General features: G+C 41.6%; 1 protein-coding gene across 1 annotated transcript in view; it reads right to left on the bottom strand.

Annotated features, from left to right (window-relative positions):
- SPIN1 (spindlin 1) overlaps positions 1-27532 on the bottom strand; it is a gene marked incomplete at its 3' end in the record, with an annotated part of 55015 nt that overhangs the window by 9128 nt on the left and 18355 nt on the right. Inside the window, exons 2-3 of the mRNA XM_084278757.1 lie at positions 13664-13886; positions 797-845 (exon numbers count right to left, since the gene is read on the bottom strand). Coding sequence (XP_084134883.1) covers positions 797-845; positions 13664-13715 — 101 coding nt within the window. The 5' untranslated portion in view covers positions 13716-13886. The remainder of the gene's footprint in view (positions 1-796; positions 846-13663; positions 13887-27532) is intronic.

Below are 27532 nucleotides of genomic sequence, written 5' to 3'. Positions count from 1 at the left end.
GTTAATTGTAGAAAATACACCTGTCAAACAAATTGCTTTTGAATGCTGCACCCTCTATAGACATTAAACTTAAAATACAACTAGAAACACTTTAGTAAGTTTCACACTTACCCAGCTTAGATTTCTCCCACCAGATACAGCATCTCACTGTTCCAAACTAAAACCAATTACGTCCAGAACATTACCTCTATTTTCGAACAGCTACTCACCAGTGTTCAGCTGCTACTATTTTAAAATGTTGCAAAAGTACATGCCATGAGTGTGTAGGATAAGCAGGCATCCTTCACACACAAATAGCAGCCTCCTTACACAAGTATTTCAGTATTATTTACTTGAGAAAGGCGAAAAACCCTTTTCAAAGCTACATTTGTAGTGAATACAAGATTAGGTATTTCTAAGGTTATTTCAAGACTGAGATATCAAGTAAGCATGATCTGCAGTTTTTATAGGCTTGGTGACAATGAATGAACTCTTTGCCAGAGAACAGAGATCCTACAGTAGATGTGGCTAATTTCTGGCTCACAGCTCCTTCTCTCTGAATTATAGAAAGATTTATAAAATTGTATTCAAGGATAATTTTGTATAAGCAGTCAAAAGCATGTTTAAAACACTATTTGTAGGCCATTCTTTCCTACCACCCTCCTGAAAGAATTAAAAATCTGACTCCACACATATACATAGACTGTTATTCCACATGACTTTCAAGAACAAAGTGAGTGGGAAAATACAGATACATTTCTAGAACAGTACTTCCAGTAACTAAGAGCTCTACTTTGTACAAATATTAACAACTTACTTGTGGGAAGTTCTTTTCTTCATCATGCTTGCAGACACTCCTGCATGACCTACAACATAAAGGATGATGGAGTTAGTATAAAATAAAGTATGTATACGATACGAAAAAAGCCGTCCTGCACAAGTCTTCCTTTTGAATGTTAAAGAATCCCCACGTTTCATCTTATAACTGATCAAAACATGAACTGTCACAATGGGAGAAGGCTCTGTGGGGACAGACACAGGCTACATGCTCAGGGATGAACAGGAGCGACTGACCACAGCTATTCCAAAGAAAGGTGAACTTCACACAACAGGCACCTGTACGGTCGTTGTTCTAGGAAAAAAGCTGTAACAATTGAGATGATCAATCAGCCTCAACAGTCAAGTGCATCGACTGTGTAACTTTTCATCCTTGCATTAATCAAAAGGGTGCAGTGTAACTTTTCATCCTTGCATTAATCAAAAGGGTGCAAATACATACTGGGGAAGTATATACACATCTCAGTCTAACATAACATACAGAAACCAAACAACGAACAAAGCAAAAAGAGCTTTGAGAAAACCAACAGGCTTGAGTTGGCTCACAAGACATGTACTGCTATCCAGCAACTGGGGTACCCACAACAAGAATTTGGAAGGGCATACACATCCACTGTGGTGCTAAGTTGCCAGCCAGGTTTAACTCATAGTACTCACGATGATTATTCATGTGATTGAGGAAAAGAATGTAACTCCCATGTGTTTGCTCCCATGATAAAAGTTGCAAAAAACAGCTGCATCCCTTTGTGAGAGGTTTTATCTTCCCATCTCCAAACTACATTTTCAGCTAAGCCACAGCATAATCCCCTAGGAATGGATGGTCTGTTTACAGGGGAAAGGGTCAAATCAGGTTAGCCCTCATCATAGAGGAGGCTCATGATTCAGTCCTAAGGACTGTGGATTCTTCTACATACTCTGAATTGCAACAGGCAGGCTTGCCATGGGGTAGCCATGGAGACAGTGGTGGGAGAATACTCAAGAGTTGCAAACTGCAATGCTGAAATCTTCCATCTCAGACATGCTGGGTGTATCTGAGGCTTAGGTCAGGACACGCAGCCACCAAGTCTCCCAGGTGCCACAGCGCAGAGAAGCTTGGTCAGTCATGGGGCAGCCATGTGGGTTTTTAAAGGGCTCAGAATTTCAACTATGGATGCTTAAAGTAACATCTACAGAGAACCATTTGAGTTTCACTGTAAGTCTAAGCAAGACAATTATTTTAAATTTATTATGTGCATGTTACAAGCATAGCTCTGCAATATGTATGTTGAAAACTTTCATGATAATGGTAGTGTTACACAAGAGAGTCAAACACTAGAAGTACCATTAACCTTCAAAGTCTTAAAAAATATTTTTAACATTTACAAGTGGACATATAGAAAAAGTTTTATTAAAATAAATACTACATCTTAAGGATACAATACAAGCTTATATCAAATCCTCAGTAACCTGCATTTCCACCTGTCATGACATCTGCAATATCTGTGTTTCAAAAATTAAGCCTTACAGGCAAATTACTACAGTAAAGATCCTATTTATAATTTCTAGCTGTTATAAGACAAACTGCATATTTATAAAGCCTATTAGATGGAAATTAAAAGCTATCACAAAAAGCTTAATTAGAAATCTAAAAGACTCTGGGACTTGACAACAGTTTTTCTGATCATCCTGCCAGCCTCCTCTTCTGCATATGAGGTGGCTGTGTTTTATTAATATATGATACATTAAAACATGTTTCATTAAAATATGGCAGTGTTTTATTAAAAACAAAATACTTAGAAAAATAAATCTGTTCTTAGAAAGTAGAGGAATTGCATCATTAGAACACGAACATCCACATTTTATGTTTTACATTACTGGCTGATGAGATGAAGATTATCAGCTCAAGTAGTTAAAACCACTACAGAAATTACACCTAGATATTCTACAGAATGGTTGGCACGAAACTTGCTTTTTTTCACCCAGGGAGGTGGTGGAGTCTCCATCTCTGGAGATATTCAAGACCTGTCTGGACGCCTCTCTGTGCAATATGAGCTAGGGAGCTGCTTTGGCAGGGGGGTTGGACTCGATGATCTCTCAAGGTCCCTTCCAACCCCTATGATTCTATGATTTTTTGCCATGTTCACTAACTTCTCACCTTGGGAACATCATATTTTTGACAGGATTCAATTTGTTCATTTATGTAGTACCGAGTTCTAAACCAGATCAACTAAGACAACTAAGCCTTTCTCTCCTGTCAGTCAGTACCTTAAGAAACCTCCCAGTTCAATACACAAAGTTACAGCATTTGGATGTTAAATGCAAATATAACAAGATTTCAAGAGATACAGTAACAAGTATTTGAAAGCCCTAGAACAAATCCACTCTCATAAGGACTACAAGCCTATTTGCCAGAATTCACCTATGTATTTTGCACGCCTGAATTCCATAATGCCTCAAGGATTTGCAAACTACTTTTAAAGACATCTCAGCTTATATGATTGAATTCTGTATCACTTCACTTTGCACAAAATCCTTACATTTAGCATATTCAAGTAACAAGGTCAAAACCAGAATTATCTGATAAACCTGCCTGAATCTTTCTTTGTCCAGGACAATTCCTTCAGCGCTAAGTTTTCCCACTGCTACTTAAAAGTGGAAAGAACTCGGAGCTACATCCACAGTTTGCAGCTGTATCTAAACTTCTGGGGGGGTAGGCTGGGGAAGGAGGTGAGAAGGATGGCAAGCATTCAAGATGTCAACAGTACCCCTTTATTAATTATCACTTGGGACAGCATCCTCCTTACTGTTAACAAGGTATACTCAAATAGAACATCTATACTCCATGCAATCTTCAGTGAGGATTTTGAAATTAGGACAATAAAGAAGTTCTTTCAGTCACCAAAAAACAAGGGTGATGTCCAGACTAAATTGTTTCAAACTGCTTTTTCTCCCATTTGTTAGTGAAACTGCAAAAACAACTACAGATACTGTTTTTGATATATAAAACATAATTTAATAAAATCAAGGAAATGCATTTTTATACCATAGGATTGAAAACCATATATTACATAAGGCTCAAAATTGCCTCAATAGAGATGCACACACTTCTATCTGCTCAACAGCAGCCTGTGAAAGCTCCATTTCCCTAATAGGAGCCTACACTAAAGTCCAATGATGGCACAAAAAGACAGTATGTTCCAACAGACACAAGCATCAGTAGTAAGAATATAATGAGCAGTCCCCATCGCATGGAGGAACAGGTACAGACCTCAAAGCACCTCTTCAACTATTATGTCTTCCTTGCAAAATATGTCATCTGACCCATGTCAAGACTCTTCTTGTTTCAAGCAGCTAATGTAAGGTAGTCTTTGAATGGCTGCAAAAATGTCTCATTTGAACTGGTAAAGCCCATTATAACCAATTCACAAGAAAAATATTAAGAAATGTTGTTATTTTTTTCTTTTCCTTGCAGGAATTAGGTTGTTTATTGGCAATAATAAAATTCCTCTGATGTGTGAAGGTATCATAAATCCTATGTATTTTGGTTTTATGCAAGATTAGAGGCAATAAAGCTGTAACAAAATAAAACAGACACAAAACTCTTTATTCGGCAAGACATCACACATCTGCAGAAGACTATTCTTTCCCAATTTAGAATTGCCAAAAGCCGTTAAGAGTTTCTTTGCAGAGGTATTTATTTGTAAGTGGCATGACAGTTTAATGAGCAATACCTGTGGTGGTGTATTGCTCTGTCTTAATGACTTGAAACATTTTTTGAGAGAAAGTAAATTTTTAACTACCTTTTAACATACACATATATTGCTGATCTTCTCTACCCAATGACTGCATAACATAACAAAACAGTAACCTGGCTTACATAAATTCTCTTGGAAACCTCCAGTACTATCTAAAAAGCTTGGGATAGAAAGCTAGACTGCCTTAGTCACTGTCAGATGCTCAGTTCAAAACAGGAAGGCATTTAAGAAAATCTCAAATGTTTCAAGAGTGGAATCTTCATGCAAAGCTTTCCATAGAAGAAAAACATTTGCATTCAAAGCATCCTGGGGCCAAAGTTTGGCCACAATCACAATGTGATGTCAAAGATGTTAATACAAATTACAAAAACCAGAGTTATTCCATTCCATATCAATGAATGGGTTTAAATTCACATTCTTTAGCTCCTTTTAACTGTGGAAATACATGTAATAACTAGAATACTCCATGAAATGCTGTATTCTAGATAAAATTCAAAATACTCCGTGCAACTAAATTGCCCTGAACATGAAAAACAGAAAAATGCAAGTAAATGGATTAGTCTTAGTCTTCTTTATAGTAAGGAATGAAGGCTCAAACTTTGATGATCTGAGGAGGGAGAAAATATTTATACCTCAGTCACATCAAAGTATAAACACACTGTTTTGTAACAGAAAGTAAACACAAACTGTAACTCATAGAGGAGAGCAACAGAATTAAGCATGTGTCACACAGTCTTGTGTATTTTTGAGGCTAGGTTAAATTTCCTTGTCACAGATACTTAAAATTGATCCTTAAAATTCAATGGCAAAACTAGATACCATGTTTCTGGATACTTCTACTTTATACAAAGAAAAAGACAAGACTCAGTAAACCAAAAATTCTGTCAGGATGTTGATTTCAAGAGAATGATACATGTCATTTCAGCTAGGAGGCACAGGATAGGGAAAAGGATGGGAGAAAGCTACTAGTATTTTTATTTTATTTATTTTTTACTATCATATCAGACAGCACCCTCCACTCAATCCATGAAAATCCATATGAACTCATCAAAACATACCACAGTATCTTATATTTCTGGATGTCCCCCGTGTCTGACAGGCGGCAGAAACTAGATGCCTCATGTTACACTTCAGAACCTTCACAGCAGCAACAGGATCGAGATACACAGTAACTCCTCTAGTATTTCAGGGACCGCTATCCTTACTCACAGCCAGTACTGTCCAACCTCAACTTTAAAGAGTTTGGGGAAAGAAAAGCCTTCGAGTTTCGGGGTTGCCTTGCCAGGGGAGCTCGGTGAGAGCAGAGACCCAGCAGCGCGCAGCGGCTCTCTCGCGAGAGACGCTAACGCTGCGACGGCGTTGCCAGGGCAACAGCGGCCGCGGCACCGCCCGTCGTCGCCTGGCAAAAGCCTCAGGGAGGGGAGGTTGCTGACCCTGTAGCTCGTGTGGCCAGGCAGATAGGTTCTGTCTCATCACCCGGGGGCCTGTCTCACCCACTGAAAGTCTCTGAAACCACAGATTACTGTGTGGCTTCACCAGGCAGAGGGATCGCCCCACAAAGAGTGTGGCGACCCAGACCGAGGGCCTGCCCAGGAGTGAGGCTGTGCAAGTCTCTGGCTGCAGGGAGTGCCTGAGCCTGCTCCGGCCGGCGGATGGTGGTGGCAATTCCACCTGTGTAAGACTGCCGAAAGACAGAAAGGTGATTTCGGTTGGGGATTCAATTCTCAAGGGAACAGAGGGCCCCATATGCAGACCAGACCCTACCCGTAGGGAAGTGTGCTGCTCCCTGGGGCTCCGATCAAGGACATAACTAGAAAACTCCCAGATCCGGTTCACCCCTCTGGTTACTACCCATTACTCATTGTTCAGGCAGGCAGTGATGAAATCTCTCAGAGAAGTCTGAGAAGTATCAAAAGAGACTTCAGGGGTTTAGGGAGGCTGATTGAGGGAGGGAGAGTGCAAGTGGTGTTTTCTTCTATCCCATTTGGGACAGCAAGAACACAAAGTGGGCTAAGAAAGTAGAGGTGATGGATAGGTGGCTGAGGGGCTGGTGCCACCTCAGGAATTTTGGGTTTTCCCATCATGGGACAGTTTACTCAGCACCTGGCCTGATGGCTGTGGACGAGTGTCACCTGTCTCCAAGAGGGAAAAGAATCCTAGCTCAAGAGCTGGCAGGCCTCATTGACAGGGCTTTAAACTAGGTAGGAAGAGGATATAACGAGGCTTGCTAGGGTAGAGCAAGTAGCCTCTAGCTTTATACTAGATTTGAAGGGGGAAGAGGGTAAAATTCAATGAGATAGAAGGGCTTGGGGATGCTGACATTCTAAAAGATTGTGGGGAAATACCTCTGTAGTGTCCCATAGGAACTTCTAGGGACTCCGCAGAGAAGGTAGTATTGCTGACCCCCCTTCCAGAACCTTCTAATGTCCCTCTAGGAAGCAGTGGGAAAACTTCAGATTCTTCCCAGAGGTTTGAGGGAGGGCTTGTCAAAAGAGGTGGTGAGTCAGAAAGGCCACCTGAAGTGTCTTTACATGAATACACGCAGCATGGGTAACAAGCAGTTGGAGTTGGAAACCGTGATGTCCTTGGAAAATTATGATCCAGTTGTAATCATGAAAACATGGTGGGATGATTCCTACAGCTGGAACACCCCTGTAGAAGGGTATCGCCTTTTTAGAAGGGCTAGGCTAGGTAGGAAGGGTGGTGGAGTTGCCCTCTATGTTAAAAAGTGGATAGACTGTGAGGAGCTCTCTCTGAGAAGTGGTCAGGTGCAGGTTGAGGTCATAATTAGGGATGGGACTAATGAAGGACAGCTGGTGACTGGAGTCTACTACAGGCCACCTGATCAAGGAGAGACTACTGATGAGGCTTTCCTCCTTCAGCTGTAGGAGGCATCGCAGTCACTAGGCACTCATCCTGAAGGGGGACTTTAACCACCCAAATATCTGCTGGGAAAACCACACAGAGAGCTGCAAGACATCCAGGAGACTCCTGGAGTCTATAGATGACAACTTTCTGGTTCTGGTAGTGGACAGACGGACCAGAGGCCATGTGTTGCTGGACCTGGTGCTCACCAATGTGGGGGCGATCATTAAGGGTGTTAAGACTGGAGACAGCCTGGGTTGCAGCAACCATGCCCTAGTTGAGTTTGTTATCTCAAGGCACATGGGTCTGGTAAAGAGAGGGATCAGGACCCTGAACTTTAGGAGAGATCTCCTGGGAGGTGGTCCATAGAGACAGAAATGTTGAGGAAAGTTGGCTGCTCTTCAAGGGTGCCTTTCTGAGAGCTCAAGACCAGTGGGCAGGAAATCAGCATGGCTAGGTAAGGCCCTGCTGGTCAAACTAAGGGAAAAGAAAGGCAAATACAAGCTCTGGAAACAAGGGTGTGTTGCCTGGAAAGAATACAGGGACGCTGTTTGGACTTGCAGAGATGGGATCAGGAAAGCCAAGGCGCAGATGGAACTGAACTTGGTGAGGGATGTTAAAAACAACAAGAAGGGATTTTACAGGTACATTGGCCAGAAGAGACAGGCCAAAGAGAGCGTACCCCCCTTGGGAAATGAGAAAGGAGAATTGGCTGCAACTGATGTGGAGAAGGTTCAGGTACTGAATGAGTTCTTTTGCCTTGGTCTTCTCTGGCAGCCAGGATTCTCATAATTCTCAGATCCCAGAACCTTGCATCCCTGGACCACTAGGTGGGAACTGGGGGAGTAAATCCCACCCCACTGTAAGGGCAGAGCAAGTCTGAGACCGCCTCATGAGACTGAATGTCTACAAGTCTCTGGGGCTGGATGACATGCATCCCAGGGTCCTGAAGGAGCTGCTGATGTGGTTGCTGAGCCGCTCTCCATCATATTTGAAAAGTCGTGGCTGTCAGGAGAGGTCCCTGGGGACTGGAAAAAGGGTCATGTCACTCCCATTTATAAAAAAGGGAGCAAGGAAGACCCAGGGAATTACAGGCTGTTGAGCCTCACCTCTGTGCCTGGGAAGATCATGGAACAGATCCTCCTGGATGACATGTTGGAGCACATGAGGGATGGGCGGGTGATCCGGGACAGCCAGCATGGCTTCACCAAGGGAAGGTCGTGCCTTCCCAATCTGGTGACCTTCTCTGATGGAGTGACAGCATCGGTAGATAAAGGGAAGGCGACCGATGTCATCTACCTGGACTTGTGCAAGGCCTTTGACACAGTCCCCCACCACATCCTTATCTCTAAATTGGAGAGATGTGGATTTGATGGGTGGACCATCCAGTGGATAAGGAACTGGTTAACAGACCGTAGCCAAAGGGTGGTGGTCAATGGGTCTATGTCCAGGTGGAGGCTGGTGACAAGTGGTGTCCCCCAGGGGTCTGTTTTGGGACCGGTGCTCTTTAACATCTTTATCAATGACATCAATGATGGAATTGAGTGCATCCTCAGCAAGTTTGCAGATGACACCAAGCTGAGTGGTGTGGTCGACACAACAGAAGGAAAGGAAGCCATCCAGAGGGATCTTGACAGGCTGGAAAGATGGGCCCGGGTGAACCTAATGAGGTTCAACACTGCCAAGTGTAAGGTGTTGCACTTGGGCTGGAACAATCCCAGACATAGATATAGACTGGGAGAAGAGCTTCTTTAGAGGCCCTGCTGAGAAGGACCTGGGGTTCTGGTAGATGAGAAACTTAACCTGAGCCAGCAGTGTGCTCTTGCATCTCACAAGGCCAATGGTATCCTGGGCTCCATCAGAAGAGGGGTGGCCAGCAGGGACAGGGAGGTGATTGTCCCTCTCTGCTCTGCCCTCATGAGGCCCCATCTGGAGTCCTGTGTCCAGATCTGGGGCCCCCAATACAAGAAAGATGTGGAACTGTTGGAGAGGGTTCAGAGGAGGGCCACAAAGATGATTAGAGGGCTGGAGCACCTGCCCTACAAAGAGAGGCTGAGGGAGCTGGGCTTGTTCAGCCTGGAGAAGAGAAGGCTGCGGGGGGACCTCACTACAGATTTCCAGTACCTGAAGGGAGCATACAAACAGGAGGAGAATCAACTTTTTAAAAGGGTAGACAATGGCAGGAGAAGGGGGAATGGATTAAAACTAAAGGAAGGAAGGTTTAGATTAGATTATATATTCTGGGGAAGGTTTTTACAGAGAGAGTGGTGAGGTGCTGGAACAGGCTGCGCCGAGAGGTGGTGGATGCCCCATCCCTGGAGGTGTTCAAGGCCAGGTTGGATGGGGCCCTGGGCAACCTTGTGTAGATCTAGACCTGGAGGTTGGTGTCCCTGCCTGTGGCAGGGGGTTGGAACTATGTGATCCGTGGGGTCCCTTCCAACCCAGACCATTCTATGATCAGTAAAGTAAGTTCTGGCTCTGCTAAAAGATTTCACTGCAATCCTAAACAAGTCCCATCTAAGAGTGGGTACTCTTCTTAGTTCACTAAGACAGTACTGGAAGAATTTGCACTTGCTTTTAAATGAGAAGAAATACAAACTCTAATTCTATTTCCATGCTTTTACTGTATCTTTTCATCATAAGGAAAAATGAAAATTAGATTGCCCATAGAGGTTATGTAGTCTTCTGTAGAGGCATTTAAAATCTGCCTGGACACAATCCTGTGCAACATGCTCTAGGTGATCCTTTTTTAGCACAAGGTTAGATTAGATGATCTCCAGAGGACAAGTCCCCTACCACTCTGAATAACAGAAGTAATATTATTAATGCTTAATTACATACTCCCAGATGACAGCACTCAATCCCACTGTTTAGGAGATCTAACAAAGATACCAAATAGTACTGTCCCTGTACAGACCTTTGAGGGACACCACTTGTTACTGGCTTCCAGTTGGAGATTGAGCTGTTGACTGCAGTCCTTTAGATGCAGCTACCTAGTTAATCCTTACTCATATAACAATACATCCATCCTTCAACCCTGTATCTCTCCAACTACATAGGTACCAAATGATGTGTTAGGTTGGAAGTGACCTTTTTAAGCGTATCCAGTCCAAATCCCATGCAGTAAGCATGGACACCTTTAACTAGATCAGGTTGCTCAGCTTCATCAAGCCTGACCTTGCATGCCTCAAGTGATGGGGCATGCACCATCTCTTTGGGCAACCTGTTCCAGCGTCTCACCACCCTCACAATGAATAGCTTCTTTCTAATTCCTTATCTAAACCTATTTTGCTCTAGTTTAAAACCACTGCCCATCATCCTATCACTACATGCCCTTACAAACAGTCCCTCCCCAACTTTCCTATAGGTGCCCTTGAGGAACTGGAAGGCTGCTATAAGGTGTCCTCTAAGCCTTCTCATCTCCAGCTGAACAAGCCCAACTCTCAGACTGTCCTTGCAGAGGAGGTGCTCCAGTCCTCTGATGATCCTTGTGGCCCTCCTCTGGACCCACTCCAAGAGTTCCATGTCCTTCTTATGTTGAGGGCTCCAGAGCTGGGCAGTGTACTCCAGATGGAGTCTCACCAGAACAGACAGGGAGAGGTGTTACTGTCAATAGTAATTATTTCATATAAAGTACTGAGTTCAGTAGTCACTTAACTGGGGTAAATCCTTAACATTCCCAATAAAGAAATAAAAAAAACCAACCCAAAACACCACCATTACCGCTTGTAAAAGTCTATAAAAAGTCACAAGGATCCGTGATATGTTGTTACTTTGAACACACACAACAATGGCAGGACTAAAAGTCAATCCTCCCTAGCAAATAACCTTTTAACATAGAACTAAGGAAGATTATCTCTGCCTGTTAATAACCAAATTCTCCTCCTGAGAAGCAGGAGAATTGCCACCTAAACCACTCTGGTTGCACTTATGACAGTTTTCTCTCTTCAACACACTTTTAAAAAACATACCCAAACAACTAATTCCCTGTGATCTTAATTTATATCACATTGCAAGATCTCTTTTCCAGCCATTAAAATAATTTTATAAACTCTGATGAACTCAAGGTACCGCATTTGCTGTTCTTTTCAAAATGAAGAACTTGAGCACTATCAGTGGAAGTACTACTGTGATAAACAAGGGAGTTCTGTCTCTTGCTCAGTAACAACAGCCACCTACTGCACTCTTTCCTAACGCATATCCATAACCAAGAAATAAACAGCTGGTAATTCCATGCTTCTCTCCCTCTCCCACCCCACTAAAAACAAACCAAAAACCAGCAATAAAACCTATGTAGCCTCAGACCACCGAAAAAGATCTGAAGGAACAACAACAGCAAGATCAGCAGCTGTCTTCCTCAATAATATAATAGCTGGAGCCTGAAAGTTGGCAACCCCACAACTATGTCAGGAGTCAAGGCAGATGATTTTTATGATTGATGGCTTGTATTTAAATGACAGCAATAGTACATTAATCAAATAAAGAAGCTAAGGAAGGACTTCTCAGTTAAGATTAAAAGCCTTCACAGAGAAAGAGAGAAAGACAAATTGTTACTGATGTATAGGGATACTAAAAACCAAAAATGGAATCTAAAGCATGTCAGTTTTAATGACAGTTTGGCATGGTGCCAGTTACAAGAATAACTAAAATGAAGAAATAATATAAAACACCACTCTTCAAAATAAATACTATGAATTCTCTCTTTTTTTAAGTCAAAAGAAAGCAAAATTTTCTTCTCAACATATTTCAAGAAAATATCCTACCTTAACCTTTTTTTGTTTCAGAAAAAATCCAGCCACATAATCACTCTCTAAGTTTCACATTATGACACCTCAAATCTGTGTTGTAGTTTTGTGGTTCATGGCATGTCACACTGAAGTCATTAGAAAAAAATTCTTCTAACAGTTGCTTTAAGAACCCAGTGTCCAAAGTCTTTGAACTTGGGCTTGGTGCCCAGTTAATGCTTAGAAGTAAACAGGATTAAAACTAAGTACCAGGTCAAGGCCTGCTCTCCTTTCTTTTATCTTCCAAACACAATTCTATTCCCACAGGAATTCTGCTAGTATCGAGAGGAAGGATGAGTCATAAGTTGATGAAATGAAAACTCACTGAACCAAGTGTTAAAAGATTTTTTACTGGGTCTCTCCTTAAACACCATTTATTAAAAGTGTTTGCTGAAGTTACTATTTAAATCAGTAAAAGTTTCCAATGAGTGACAGCAAATTAACATGAATGTAATCTCATCAGAGGTATACACAGTTTTGAATGTTTCCAAACTCTTTCAGAGAAATTTCCCACATTCAGTTGCTACAGTTCCTAATGACATGGATCTGTTATTTGAAAGCACCAGAATGGACTATATTGCTTGGGTAGTTTAAAAGTTAACTGAACTTTCCCATTCATACGTGACAGTTTCTTGAGATTTTTAGAAAAGCACCAATTTTGTTGGTCACTGGATGCTGTTATGTATCATTTCTGATAATTCCTTACTACAGAACACACAAGACAGATTCACTAGTCTTTCAAACTGAAAAACACTGAGTAATCAGAGAATGCATTAGGTTGGAAGGGACCTTTAAGGGCCATCTAGTCCAACCCCCCCTACAGCAAAGCAGGGACACCTCTTTAACTAGATCAGAGTGAGTCTAACTACTCATAAGATAAACACTCTGGTTTTGCATTTCTCTGAATAAAAATTAAAAAATACTCTGACTAACCTATTCCAGTTTACAGAGCACACATTAAAGATTGGAGAGCACACCAGAGAGAACACGTGAAGTAGCAACATTATTTGCATTTCTGTAGTGTTTTCAAGAGGTTCTCTTTTACATTACTAGATGATTAGCTTCTTTAAAACCATCGTTTTACACTTAGGTTATAAATATATAGTGAATTTATCTGTTTTAGCACTTCTGAGATAAACTAGGAATTATGCCCTTAATGTCAATGCCATCCTACAACAAAATTTATTTGCTCCTTATTAGAATTAAGTAACTTACAGTTCTAATGTTGATATAGTCTATTAGAAGCTTCTTACATGTATGTCTGTACTACTAAGTTAAATTTACGTATGCCTTTTCAATTTATCGGCTTCTAGAACAGTAATAAAATTTCTTTTAAAGTGAGTAATGTAATACCTTCATGAAACCATTAACATAACATTAACACCGCCCCACCCCCAGATCTGTAAAGTAAGAACACTTTTTACCCACCAAAACCAAACAAGGCCACCCAGAAAGACACCTCACCTGCATCAGCTCTGGACCGCTGACCTGGCGATTTTCCAAATGGGGTCTTCATTCATCTGTGTTTAAGTGAGCAGCAAAGCTGCTGGACTAGGGTGAAAATCCAGTTCTTCCCAACTCCCAGGATATCTTCTTACTCTTGGAATCAGACAACTACTTACTAATCCACCATTCAATCATGAATTTGTCCTTCAATGTAGACAGATGCACTTTCAATTACAGTACTCTGAAAAACAAAACAGGTAAAACATAAGTAGTTTGATTTGAGACTTGGCTAAGATAAGCATAAACTGACTTGGTTTTGGGTTTTTTCTCTCACTTTAATGCTAGTTTTCATATTCAACAGGACGTTCCTTCATATTGTTACTCTAACAACATTCAGCAAACAGAGGGCAGGTAGGCAAGAGAGCAAAACAACTACTAGGGCTGCTACTTAATACTCCATATCACATCAGTCAACTACATACAGAGAGGAAAGATTAATTGAGTTTAGTAGAGGGAAGAATGACTACCAGCTTAAAAGAAACTGTACTACATTCACTAGAAGTAGAAAACACATTGACCATCTCAGTTTATTAGAAACAAAATACCCTCACACCCACCTAGCAGAGTAACTTTGCTTAATAGAAGTTTAAAAAAAAAACACTGTTGAAAAAATCCAACACATAAAAGCCACCAAAACACCAATTCTACTGTAATGACTTCTCAGGCCACTGGTTTGTTCAGTAAGTCACTGGTTCACAGATCTGCAGAAGCTTTTGGTGACTGTCTACACCTAAACTCACCAGGGTCCTTTAGATGAGGGAGATGAAAAAACCTTTCAATTCTTTTCAGGATTTAACTACAGAAACTTGTGACCACCTGAAAATCTAAAGAATTACAGGATACTTTATTTCAGACTAACATTTTCAGATAGGAAACATCCAGATTTATCGATTACTTCAGGGTTAAGACAAGTGAGGTCAGGTAACATTTTAGTCTCATGTCCTTGAGAAATGTCATTGCTGTAATCATGTTCACTGTATTTCGTTAATCAATCAGTTCTGGTCTTTCTCCTTTTGCTTCAGTTTTGGAACCAGCTGTCTACTGTCACACCATACAGGGGTTAAAACCAAAGGAATGCTCTTAACTAGCTCAGGGAAAAATAATTCCATATGCTGTGCCTTACTGAATAAGGGAACATACATGGATGTGCCTTGAGGTATGGTAAGACATGCAGAAAAGTACACTTACATCTAACAACACTTGCTAATTCTTCCATGAAATGAACCCACTACATCTAGGAACATCAGAGCAACACAGAAATATTCTTCAGAAAAAAAGCAGTGACAGAAAGACACACGTTCAGGAATTTGCAGCTTTTAGAAAAATCCGTACTATATATGGAAGAGCTAACTTAAGACATTCAGTCAGGAATTCATAAGAATTTGTAAAATTAAAGTTAAAAATACATTCACAGGAACTTAGGTGCATTTCCACATCTCACCTCTTCCTGAAATCTAGCAGTATATACACAGCAATGCTGAATGATACTAAAGCAACCACACAGTCAACTTTTTTAAAGCACTTGAAGGTGCAATAGGAAGCAATTAGCTTGCTTAACTACTGTACTGGAAGACATTTTTCTAGTAAACTAAAAAGTATTTTACTACGGACTAAAATACATAAGCACAGAAGCATTGTTGATTATGCAAACGCTGAATTTAGAGCACTGCTGTGAGACACTACTATATTTGGTCTCAGAGGCACTGCATAAGCATACAAGAGACAATTTTTTCCCCCAGAGAGCTATTAGTTGAGAATTAAGTGTAACCTAGTCTGCATTTTTGTTACTTTAAAAAAAATAACACTCTCCAAACACCCCACCAAAAACACACTTAAGAAGCACCTTAAAAAACCCCACCCTGTAAACCAAACCCCTACCACCACAAACCCAGGAACTGAAAATCCTTCAGATTTCAAAACTAACATACCCTTTTGCAATAAGCTGTTGACCTGTTAAAGATGAATATTTCATAACACCTGTATTTATATATTTTTCCTCCCCAAGATTTCCTATTCATGCCAAAAATATAAAGTACTATATAGATATTTTAGTTTCGCTGGGTGTTAACTAACTATATTTATAAAGATAACTACAACAAACCACAAAAGTTGTGTTTTTCTACCAGTTAACTTTTTAAAGGTATGCCCCAAATCATTAGTATACCACAAATCCAAAATCCTATCTCTAAAATTTTTTTTCCTATTGCTTTTAAAGTTTAAATTCATTTGCTGCCAGCTGATGAAGTATGCTCTCTCAGCCTAAATCACAAGGCTACTGAAGTAAAAATGTGATTCAGCAGTTCAAACTGATTTTCTCAAAACTAGGCCACTAACTTGTCATCAATTTAAAACCTCACTGAAAGTTTTTGTTGAAAGCAAGTGAAACTTCCTAGAACCAGCATTCTGAGTTCAATTTACATTTTAGTTTCACCCTGAGAGTTCTAAACAGATTAACAAGGAAGAACAAAACCTGGTTCTCTGAAAATAAACTAATTCACTTTGAGAACATCTTGACTTTTAAAGCCCATGTAACCATCTCACTACTTGATTAAAAATAAACCCAAATCCATAAAATTTCCTATTTTCAAATATGATTAATAGCAAAACATTTGTCATCATGCAATATTTTAAACTCCTAAGTGTTGTGGTTTCACCCCAGCTGAGAGCCGAGATCCACGCAGCTGCCTGCTCCTTAAAGGAAAAAGAGCAGGGGAAGAAGTGGGGGTGGGGGGTGTGTGTGTGTGGGGGGGGTGACAGAAGGGCAAAGGAAGGGGCAAATAACAACCCCAAAACCAAGAAACCAAAAGCCCGTGGGTTGGGATAAGGATAGTTTACTAAAATAGCAGAAAGATAAAATACAACAATGCCAACAGGACTTTAGAGCAAAAAATATATGAAGCTGTTGATACACAATGCGGTTTCTCACCGAACCCACAACTCAGGCCATGCCACCCAGAACTGTCCCGGAACCCGACTGTCCCCCAAAAACCACGCGTCCTGAAGCCGTCCTGCTCCTCCTCCCATCAGCCCCCCTTTATACTGAGCAGGACGTAATTGGCATGGAATACCCCCTTTGGTCAGTTAGGTCACCTGTCCTGGCTTCGTCCCCTCCTTTCTCATTAATAGGGAAATATGAAGAGCTGAGAAAGTCCTTGACTGCTTGACAACAACTAAAACCATCAGGGTGTTATCAGCACTGCTTCCATTTTAACTCTCAAACACAGCATTCCATCTGCTGCTACAAAAGAAGTTAACTCCATCCTGACCGAAACCAGGACACTAAGATGTAAAAGAATCAAGAAAAAACCACACAAATTTCAAACCCTTTCATAGCAGAAGTTTAAGTCTCAAAGCATTGCATGTTCCATATAAAAGCCGAAAGTTTTTAACATGCTTCTGATGTACTCAATAGCAATGAGCTATACTGTTAAGAGAAGAATTTCCTTGTTTAGATGCATAAAGGATGAGTTAGGAAAACTTATTAGGTCAATTATGTCAATAGCAGCAGATATAGACAAATGCAAACAGCTTTTCTAGATGCAAACTAATTCGTTCAAACCAAGTTATACTAGTCTTTATAGACTACCAGCAACTTTCAGAAGAGTAGCCTTGCTGTCTACCAGTTAGGCACCAATTTCTCCAACACCAAACAGTACAGGTCATCAGCAGTCCAAGTTTCACTTAAAGACTGGCATTCTTTTGACTCACCATCAGCTGCAACTACTCACTATCCCAGATGTTTTGCTTTTACAAACCTTGCTAGATCACAGTACATTCATAAAAAAAAAAGTGGAAATTAGGTGACTTTTTCCAACATTGGAGAGTTTCACAGAAGGTTGGTTAACTGTTAGACTAAAAAAAAAGGTGTTAAAACTGAAAATACAAGCACTGCAAACTGTCAATCATACCAGTTTTAATAATGTCACGGTTTAATCCAGCAGGCAGCTAAAACCACCACACAGCTATTAACTCACACACACATTGTGCCCTCCTGCCAGCAATGGGATGGGAGAAACAACCAAGGGGAACTTTGGAGAAAATAAAAAAGGGTAGAAGTCACGGGTTGAGATAAAGACAGTTTAATAGCACAGAAAAGCTGGACAGCAATAATAATAAAAAAGAATATACTTAACATGTGATGCACAGCACAATTTCTCTCTGCATGGATCTGATTTCATCTGATTCCTGCATCTCACTGCCTTCTCCTGGCTGTCCACCCCCCAGTGATATACAGAACACGACATCATTGGCATGGAGTATGCATTTTGGCCAGTTTGTGTCATGTGCCCTGGCTGTGCCCCTCCTCAATTCTTGGGTGCACACTTCCCACCCCACTCCACACCCCCTTTACTCATCAAGACAGTGGTGTGAGAAGCTGAAAAGCCCTTGACTGCTTGGCAACAACTGAAAACATCTGTGTGTTATCAGCATGGCTCTCCTCCTAAAAACCAAGCACAGCCCCACACCAGCTGCCAGAAAGAAAATTACACAATCGTTATAGAGTAAGGAGGAAGACACAGTATTAAGACACCTATCTCCACGTTTTACCTTCACACACAGAGAACACTAACAAAAAGTTTGCAGAGGCACTGATATAGGGGTAGAAGTTGGGAAGGAGAGGGAAAATAACGGCATGTGTTGCTTCCACCTCTTAGGACACCCTTTGATGCTACAGCTGCGGGGCCTGTTCGGCAGTCAGCAGTCCCAGTGAGGAGGACTTCTGGCACCACCTGCCGGACTCCAGCGCCTTCGCTTTGCCAGCAACAGCGCTGCTCCTGCCTGCGCCTCCCTGGCGCGAAGTTCGCACTGGTACCTGTTCAGAGCAGGACGGGCATGCCGCAACACTGCCTCACGGCTGCGCTGTGGAAAAAGTAACTCTGAAATGAAACGCATCAGCTGCAAAGATTCCTGTATAAGCAGCGTTGTGATTTTGGTAACTCAAGCTCAGGACTGCTGGTACGTTTCAGCTGAAGTAACGCATGTCGTTTAGACTCCCTAATTCCTACCATATGAACAGGAAGTCTCCTCTACCCCCCCTCCCCAACACCAACGTTAATGTTAAATTTTTATTGCCTAAATGACAGGGGAAATAACAATACATAACCTATTTTCATTTGTGGTGGGGTTTTTTTTTACCTTCCTCATAAAAGCCCTCAAACATCTTCCTGTGGTGTTAAGAATTCTGCACCAAATTCCAAACTTGTTTTGAAGTATCCTATAGTCTCATCCAGTATCTTAGTAAAGAACTTCCATTAATCCTGTCACCAGGGTTTTGTGTGAGTAATAACACCTTACATGCTGCTATCGTAGCATATAAACTCTGGACGTGTGTGATTTACAAACAATGGTGGATTTCTGAGCTGAAAGACTCCAAATCAAGTACTCCTATCCCTTGCCTCTGACAGCTTCTGTAGTTTTCCCCCATAGAGGTGTTATATTTGTCTACAGTTGTACAGAAACAAACAGCATTGGCAAGGGACTGCATGTGCATACACACACAAATGGACATGTATTTTGTTGGTGTCCTGGTTTTGGTCAGGATGGAGTTAACTCCATTTGTAGCAGTGGATGGAATGCTGTGTTTGAGAGTTAAAATGGGAGTAGTGCTGATAACACCCTGACGTTGTTAATTGCCGTCAGACAGTCAAGGACTTTCTCAGCTCTTCATGAGAAAGGAGGGGCGAAGCCAGGACAGGTGACCCAACTGACCAAAGAGAGTATTCCATGCCAGTTACGTCCTGCCCAGGATATCGGGGGCTGATGGGAAGAAGGCCGAGGGCGGCTCCGGGACGCGCGGTTCTTGGGAGATGGTCGGGTTCTGGGACAGCTCTGGGTGGCACGGCCCGAGTTGTGGGTTTGGTGAGAAACTGCCTTGTGTATCAACAGCTTCATATATTTTTGCTCTAAAGTCTTGTTAGTATTGTTTTATTGTATCTTTTGGTTATCTTAGTAAACTATCCTTATCCCAACCCCCGGGGCCTCTTAGTTTCTTGGTTTTGGGGCTATTTGCCCCTTCCTCTTCCTTTTCCCTTCCCTTCCCTCTTCCCCCCCGCCCCCCCATCCTCCCATCTCCCCCATTCCCTCTTCCCCTGCTCTATTCCTTTAAGGAGCAGGCAGCTGCGTGGATCTCGGCTCCTGTGGATCTCGGCTCCCAGCGGGGGTAAAACCACGAAAGTTGGACAGGGCTTTGATCCTGCCTTTGATCCCAAGGCAGGGGGGTTGGACTAGAGAGCCTTTAGTGGTCCTTTCCAAACAAACCATTTTATGACAGAAAACCATTAATAAAATTAAGCTATTTCCATGCTACAATGCTACCTATAGTGATTCAACTGCTAATTATATACCAGAACACTGAAAGAATCTGAAATTTGTGCAAACTGTCTCCTATTGAAAAGGTTTCTATCAAATAAAGTTACTATAATGGACCTGTGTGGAATAATCACTAGGGTAACTTAGAAACTAAACCTACGTTCACATTTGAAAGAAAGGTTCAGTATTCAAGAAACATTCCAGGGTGATGAGCAACTGATAGGACAAGCATCCTTGTCAGATTAAGTTCCTAAATACCCTTCCTCCCATTAAGTTCCAAGGCATTCTTGAAAGTTGGTAACATCAGGGGAGCTTGATGTTTTAACCCTGAGACAGCTGCACACGGAGGGTGAAGCGGAGACATTGTGGACAGGCTCTGTGATAATATGGAAACTTGAATATTAAATGGAACTGACAAGCTGCATGTTTGCTATCCTGAGCCAGCAATCTGTCATGTACTTGACAAAATGCTGTCCTTTACTAAGCTTTGCCCATTATAATATCATTATAATACAAAACCAAACTTCCACCTGGAAAGCTACCCACCTCCAAGGTGCAACCACCCCCATGGAGCATGCACCTCTGGATTTTGTTAGTCTATACCTTTAAATGCTAAGTGCAGGAATTTCACAGCAATTCCAGTAAAGTTATGTATGACTAGAGTCACTCAAGCTCCACCTTGGAGATAAGAACACAAAAAAGCTTAAGGGAGAGAGGATATTAGGAAAAATACCATCGCATAGGGAAGATACCATTGCCTACTATTCTGACTTCTGGGACCAGTCGACAGGCAGAGTCCCTCTTTCCCCCCACATCGGGAGGCCATTGGGTAAGATTCGAACACTTGGTTACACCAAGTGCTTCCCCAGGAAACTATAAATCTCCACACAGCCGCTGTATATATCCTTAAATGTGTTTGTGGTTATGCTGTGTTACTAATACCTTTGGTATTTGCATGTGCTTTGCAGACAGTGAATTCATCACCAGCAATCCAAAGAACCTGTGTATCTCCTGCTTTAATAAACTGCGTGTTCATTGAGCTAACCATGACAGCTCTTACTGAAGGCGACCAAACTCACTCACTGAGGCTGTGGTAGCTCAAGGAACGCAACTAGACTGAAGGTGTATCATGTTATTTCTGCATCTGTAATTGTGATAGTTCAGTACACTGAATGTGATCAGACTCAGAATGACAAACTGGGCATTCCTCCATGTTACCTCAACCCTTAATGCAACAGACCTGCAAACACTGTAGAGCTTCTGCTAAAGAGGAAGCAGCATGTGTACATTTAAAGTCTTGGGATCAGACTACAGGACTTCATGATTATTCTGGAATTGAATAAAAAGCTTTTAACCTTTCAGCTAACTCCTGTATTTTAACTGTGTGTTGGTAACACAGAATGTAAGAGACAGTCCGCTGCAGTTTCTATTTACAAATAATGATTTATTGAAACATTTAATCAGAAATAAATGGACAGACCACTTATGATAATATAGAACAAAAAAAGGTTTAGTTGACAAGTTCTGAAGACATGCAGTCCATATTATAGCATAAAACCAGGCTAGCTGACATAGTTTAGGAATCCTAAAAACCCTAAAACTGATATAGTAGAACACGTATTAAGAGTTATTATTTTGAAGGATTATCCCATTGGTTCAGAATGAGATGGGAAACTTTACAAATGATTCTACTCTTCTATCACAGACAACAGTTTGAACAAGTTTTATCTAAACCTTTCAGCACAAAGATCTATCCAGAAATTGTCTCAAGTCTAGTGTGGGTTGGATTTTTTTCTGAGTAATCTTCATTAACGTGAAGCATTAGTACAGTTTCACAATAATACATGCAAGTAATAACTCGTGAAGACTGCATTGAAAATCCTTACACAACCAAAAAAAAAAGAACAGCCAGAAAGCAATCTTTGAAGTCTAGTTCTCCCTGTTGTCTACCCCTTTTTTCCTCTTTTATTAGCAACACATAGCTGTTACTGAGACACCAGTATAGTTCTGTATTTGCCTCATGACATAGATCATTAAAACAGTCTGTCCCAATTATTTCAATTTAGCATTTAAGACCTCTTATTTTGGCAATAGACAGGGTATAATGCAACTGCTTTGTAAAGGCAGTGGTAAGAACTTTGTAAAAGCCAGTACTGTAAAACAGTATTTTAAGCAAACTTTTTTTTTTTTTTTTTAATTTCAGAGACTTAATGACCACCCTTGAAGCATCACAGTATCATCTTCTAAGATTAATTTTCAGGACTCCCACACTGAAGTTCTGAATTGTAATAAAAGCAGCAGTAAAAAGGGCAGGAAACCACAGGACTCTTGGCACCCATGTCAGAACACACCGATTTTTGGTTTTAAAACACTGTCACAGGTGAAATGCAAGAAAGATTTTATTCCCTCAAAAAGTTAATAAAACACTTTTTAGCCTTGTCTGCATTACTCTTACCTGGGTGTCACAGTGGATGAGAAACTTAACACAAGTTGGGTCTTGTGGCTCTGAAGGCCAATAGTATCCTGGGGTAGAAGAGGGGTGGCCAGCAGGGACATGGGGGATGACTGTCCCTCTCTACTCTGCCCTCGTGAGGCCCCATCTGGAGTCCTGTGCCCAGGTCTGGGGGCCACAATACAAGGAAGATTTGGAACTGTTGGAGAGGGTTCAGAGGAGGGTCACAAGGATGATTAGAGGGCTGGAGCACCTCCCCTACAAAGAGTACCTGAAGGGAGCTTATAAACAGGAGGTGAATCAACTTTTAAAAAGGGTAGGTAATGGTAGGAGAAGGGGGAATGGATTGAAGCTAAAGGAGGGAAGGTTTAAATTAGATCTTAGGGGGCAGTTCTTTACAGAGAGAGTGTGAGGTGCTGGAACAGGCTACCCAGAGAGGTGGTGGATACCCCATCCCTGGAGGTGTTCAAAGCCAGGTTGGGATGGGGCCCTGGGCAACCTTGTCTTGTCTAGATCAGGCCTCGAGGTTTGTGGCCCTGCTTGGTGGTTTAGGCCTGGCTGGAGGCCAGACACCCACCAACATCAGTCTATCACTCACTCCACTTTTCAGTTGGACAGGGGAGAAAATATATATTGAGAGGTTCAGGAGTCAAGATAAGGACAGGGAGAGATTATTCTGTAATCAATGCCATGGGCAAAATAGACTCAACACAGAGTGAAGGAAACAAACTCTCTATTTATTACACTACACACACAGTGAAACCAGAGCCGGATAATGAGAAGCACGACCAGATATTAAGCTTTAAGCACCTGTCATTCCCCCTGCCACCCACGCACTTCTTCACAGACTTCACTTTAGTCTTGATTTTGCTCCCTTCTTGCCCCCCATTGTGGCACAGGGAGGGGTAGGGACTGGGAAAATGGGGGCTTCGGTCAGTTCCTCCCAAGTTGGTTTCCTTCTTGGCCAGGGAGGGCATTCATTTCACACACCCTTGGTTTCCTTATTGGTAGGGGAGAGGGCATTCCTCATACCCTTCCCCTGTTGCACCAAGGGTCCCACCGATGGAACACAGTCCTTCATGAACTTCTCCAATATGAGTCCTTTCCCACAGGGCTTGAGCTCTTCACCAGCTGCCCCAGGGTGGGTCACTGCTATGGAGGGCAGTAGTAAATCACAAATGTCCCTCAGTCTCTTAGTCCCAGTCCTCCACAGGGTCACCAGCCTCCCCCCAGCAAACCTACTCTGGCCCAAATCTCTCCCTTGCTCATCTCTGTGTCTCTGTCTCTCTCCATAGGCTGCAAGTGCTGGCAGGGGCTTGCTCCAACATGGGTCACAGCATCTCCTGTATGTCTCCACCTGCTCCAGCATGGGGCCTCTCCATGGGCTGAAGGTGGGGTCTCGGCCTTTTCCATGGGCTGTGGGGGGACACCCGCTCCACCCTGGGTTTCTCCATGGGCTGCAGGGGCATCTTTCTCTCCGGTACCTGGGGCGCCTCCTCCCCACCCTCACCCCCTTCCCTCCCCAGCCTTGGTGTCTGCTCAACTCCTTACAACTTCTCACTCACTTCTCTGGTGGCAAAATGCAGCTGGTGGCAAAATGCAGCTGCTTGCGCTTTTTGATTCACAGAGGTGCTGTGACCATTGCTGGTTGGCTCAGCCTTGGTCAGCAGCAAGTGATGCTTATGTTCTGGGGCCTGCAGACTGCTTCTGGCTGCTTCTTGCAGCAGCCATCTCTGCAGCCCCCCATTTTTTATCAGTACCCAGCTACACAAAACTGTGATACCCTGCCTGTGGCAAGAGGTTGGAAATGTATGATTCTTGGGGTCCCTTCCAACCCAGACCATTCTATGATTACATAAGCAGTTACTGTGGGAGATGCAAGGTACAGAAGTGTGTTTTAGTGTGCACTAGAGCACACACCCAGTAATAGCCTGGCACACACCAAACACAGCCAAGTAGGATTTTTGACTTTCTATGGACAAACACCACAAAAAACCCCAAAACAAACAAAAACCCGAACAAAAAATCCACCCCCACATAAAACCACATCACCCCTCCAACCCCCAAAAAGATAAAAATCTGGAGCAATCACATTTGACACTCCCATCTTGGACAACTCCTCCTAATTACAGGAAGAGCACACTATACCCTGTTTGGACGTATTCTGCTGGCATCTGTTCCTTGACAAGTCCTGGACTACTGGGAGAAAGATCACTTTCAGGAACTTAATTCCTAAAAAGATGAGTAAGGCGTTTGTCTCAAACATTCACAGGTGGAACACCGCCATAAAACATGAGTTTTCCCAAATGTTTTTGAAGAAAACAGTTGATGGATCTGACTAGTGATACACTAGTGAACCTTATTAAATTTAGCTGTCTAAAATTATGTACTGAAGGAGGCAAAGTAAGCACTACTTTTCTGAAAGTTTAGGTATCTAGAATTGAACTGCTTTTTAGAAATACATCAAGGTGGTACTTTGTAAAGTGCATCTAAATCCTACTGCAATCAAAGGACTATTTCAAACATCCTGGTCAACTATACATTACAGTGACATCATTGCCTTCTCATCTGGTTGGCTTGACATTTTATGTTAGTCCTCAGTATAAACTCCATAACCCAATGTAAATGTGGAAATCTGGCCTTGAAAAACAGCAATCTCCACAAGCAGCATACCATAAACACGATTCCCCATGAAATGCACTGAATTTAAAAATATTGAATATTCTCCTCAGTGGGCCACAAGTGGAACTGGAGAGTAAACAGTAAATTGCCCAAGATAAACTGCCCAGTGATGACTAAACTAGCACATCAGCTGTTAACCTGGCAGAACCTAATAACCATTTGATGAATAGCTATCTGAACATCTGTACAGCAAAATGAACAGAAGTACCTCAGATGTATTTCAATTTATCTTTTTTTTTTCCTAACTAGAGTTAGGAACTCTATTCTAGTATTATATCTATTACAGGTAGTTAGCATAACTTTTGACCATAATAGCAGCCAAAAATCAGGCACATATCCTATAGGGCAGTGTGTATCCTGTATGCCCTCTATATTGATTTCTTTTTCTCTTTCCCTCTCAGTTTCATCCCACCATCTTCACAGAATATCTGTTTGCACAATACCAATTGTTTTCACCTGCCATTCAGGCACCCTTAAGAGACACTGTCTGTCTTTCTTCCTTTGCAGAACCTTTCATGTGGACCACAGTATTTCCAGCATATGCAAACACAGAACCTTAATTATGTACAAACACATCATAAAAGAATGAAATGGTATTTAGCTTCGGGGTTATGAAGCCCCAGGTTGTACCAGTCAAGTTTTTGTGTTTATTCTTCAGTGGAGCATGAAAAAAGCCCTTAGAACAAATTGTCCAACGACTCTCAGCAAACAAGAGTGCAAGTTGAAGCCTGATCCATTAAAGACCTGAAAGTATTTTCTAAGTTTCCTGCATATAAATGTAGGTAGGAATCTCAACATAACTCGTAAGAAATTCCATTATTAACTCTCTAGTATCTGTTCATGTAGTTCAAGAAATCACTGTGTGGGAAGCTTTCAGGTGCAGTTATGATACTGAAACCATAGGCTAGAAGTCTACAGAGCTATGAGATCAACACATAAAAATATTCCCATTAAGAGATTTCTTTTCTAGCATGAAATTAAGATCACCAATTGAAACCATTCTATTATTCTGTGATAAAGGGTAGAAATGCTCTACCCTTTACCCTTTTAAGTTTAAAAGCACCTTACCTGTTAACTAGTTAGATCAGACACATCTTTATCCTTGCTGACTTCACAAATGGTGGTCAGAGAACTACTTTTAGAGAGAACCCTTAAGTAGACATTAAGAAGAAAACATTTAAGTGCTACACAGGGTAAGTAGTTACCTTACACAGACTACCACCCAGAAGTTGAGACTGAACTGTATGTCTGCCACTTAACATAGAAGGATCTGTAAATATTCTCAGAGGGTGACATGCTTCAGTGTCATCAACAATTAATGCAGCAGCAAAATGTAACTGGCAAATAATTGAGCGTGACAGTTTTGACACCAATACTGAGTAAAAGTTTTGCAACTAAACTTGTGTTATATCAGAATCACTTTATACATCATTCAAAATTGCCTAAAACTATTACTTCAGATTCTGGTAAGACATTAGAGCTGTAAAATGAACGTGGGAACAATAACCCAAATGAGTATGCTTTTGATCAACAAAATCTGATAGAGAAGCTTGCTTCACAACATGTGAACTATGTATTCTCTTGATCTTATTTCATCAAATTCTGTGCCACTAAGAACGCTGGAAAACACAGCCCACAGTCAAACCACAGAACTGCAATATGAACCATTGTACCCCAAAGTCAATGTAACTAATGTTTAGATTTTACTTAGATTTCTTATTTCAGAGTAATAAAAGCTGCTCAAGGAACATTCAAACTAAACACAGCGCAAAGAAGCAGTGTGCAATCTAAACTATTTGAAGCTTATCTACAGGTTACATTTAAGAAAAGTACATTTCAGAAATCAAACCTTATACACATCAGTTAAATGCAAGGGTGTTTTTTTTCACACAGACACTGCTTGATAAGTAAAAAAAGGCTTCTAGATTATTTTAAAAATTTTAAGCCTTTCATATATCATTACAAATTTCTTTTTCCTAGTAGGATCCTTAGATTTTGTTGCAATGCATTACTATTTATTGAGGTAAACATTAAAGACAAAGTCATGCACCTCATAACTGTTTCACTCTAATCACCTGTGCCTTTCTTTACAGAAACACAGTTAGTTCTTTCCATGCTCTTTAGAGCTCTGATCTTCTGGCATTCCATAGCATTTAAGTATACAGATAATACTGCTTTAGAGGTGAGATATGACTTAACAAGTGCACAAGAAAAGTGACTACTAATATTGTGTATGTGCATTCAAGCGCTTCTTTTGAGGGTACCTGGTTAAGAGGTCTCTGCCACTGTCACCAGCTAGCTTGCCTGGCTCAGCCCACTTTTATTACACATCAGTTACCCTTCCAGATTTGCTAGGTCTCTTCTCCTGTGAGAACTACCTGTCA

This window comes from Gallinula chloropus (assembly GCF_964237585.1).
Source record: "Gallinula chloropus genome assembly, chromosome: Z".
Taxonomy (NCBI): domain Eukaryota; kingdom Metazoa; phylum Chordata; class Aves; order Gruiformes; family Rallidae; genus Gallinula; species Gallinula chloropus.
Note: the sequence above shows the minus strand (reverse complement) of the source record. Positions and strands in the feature narration are given on the sequence as shown.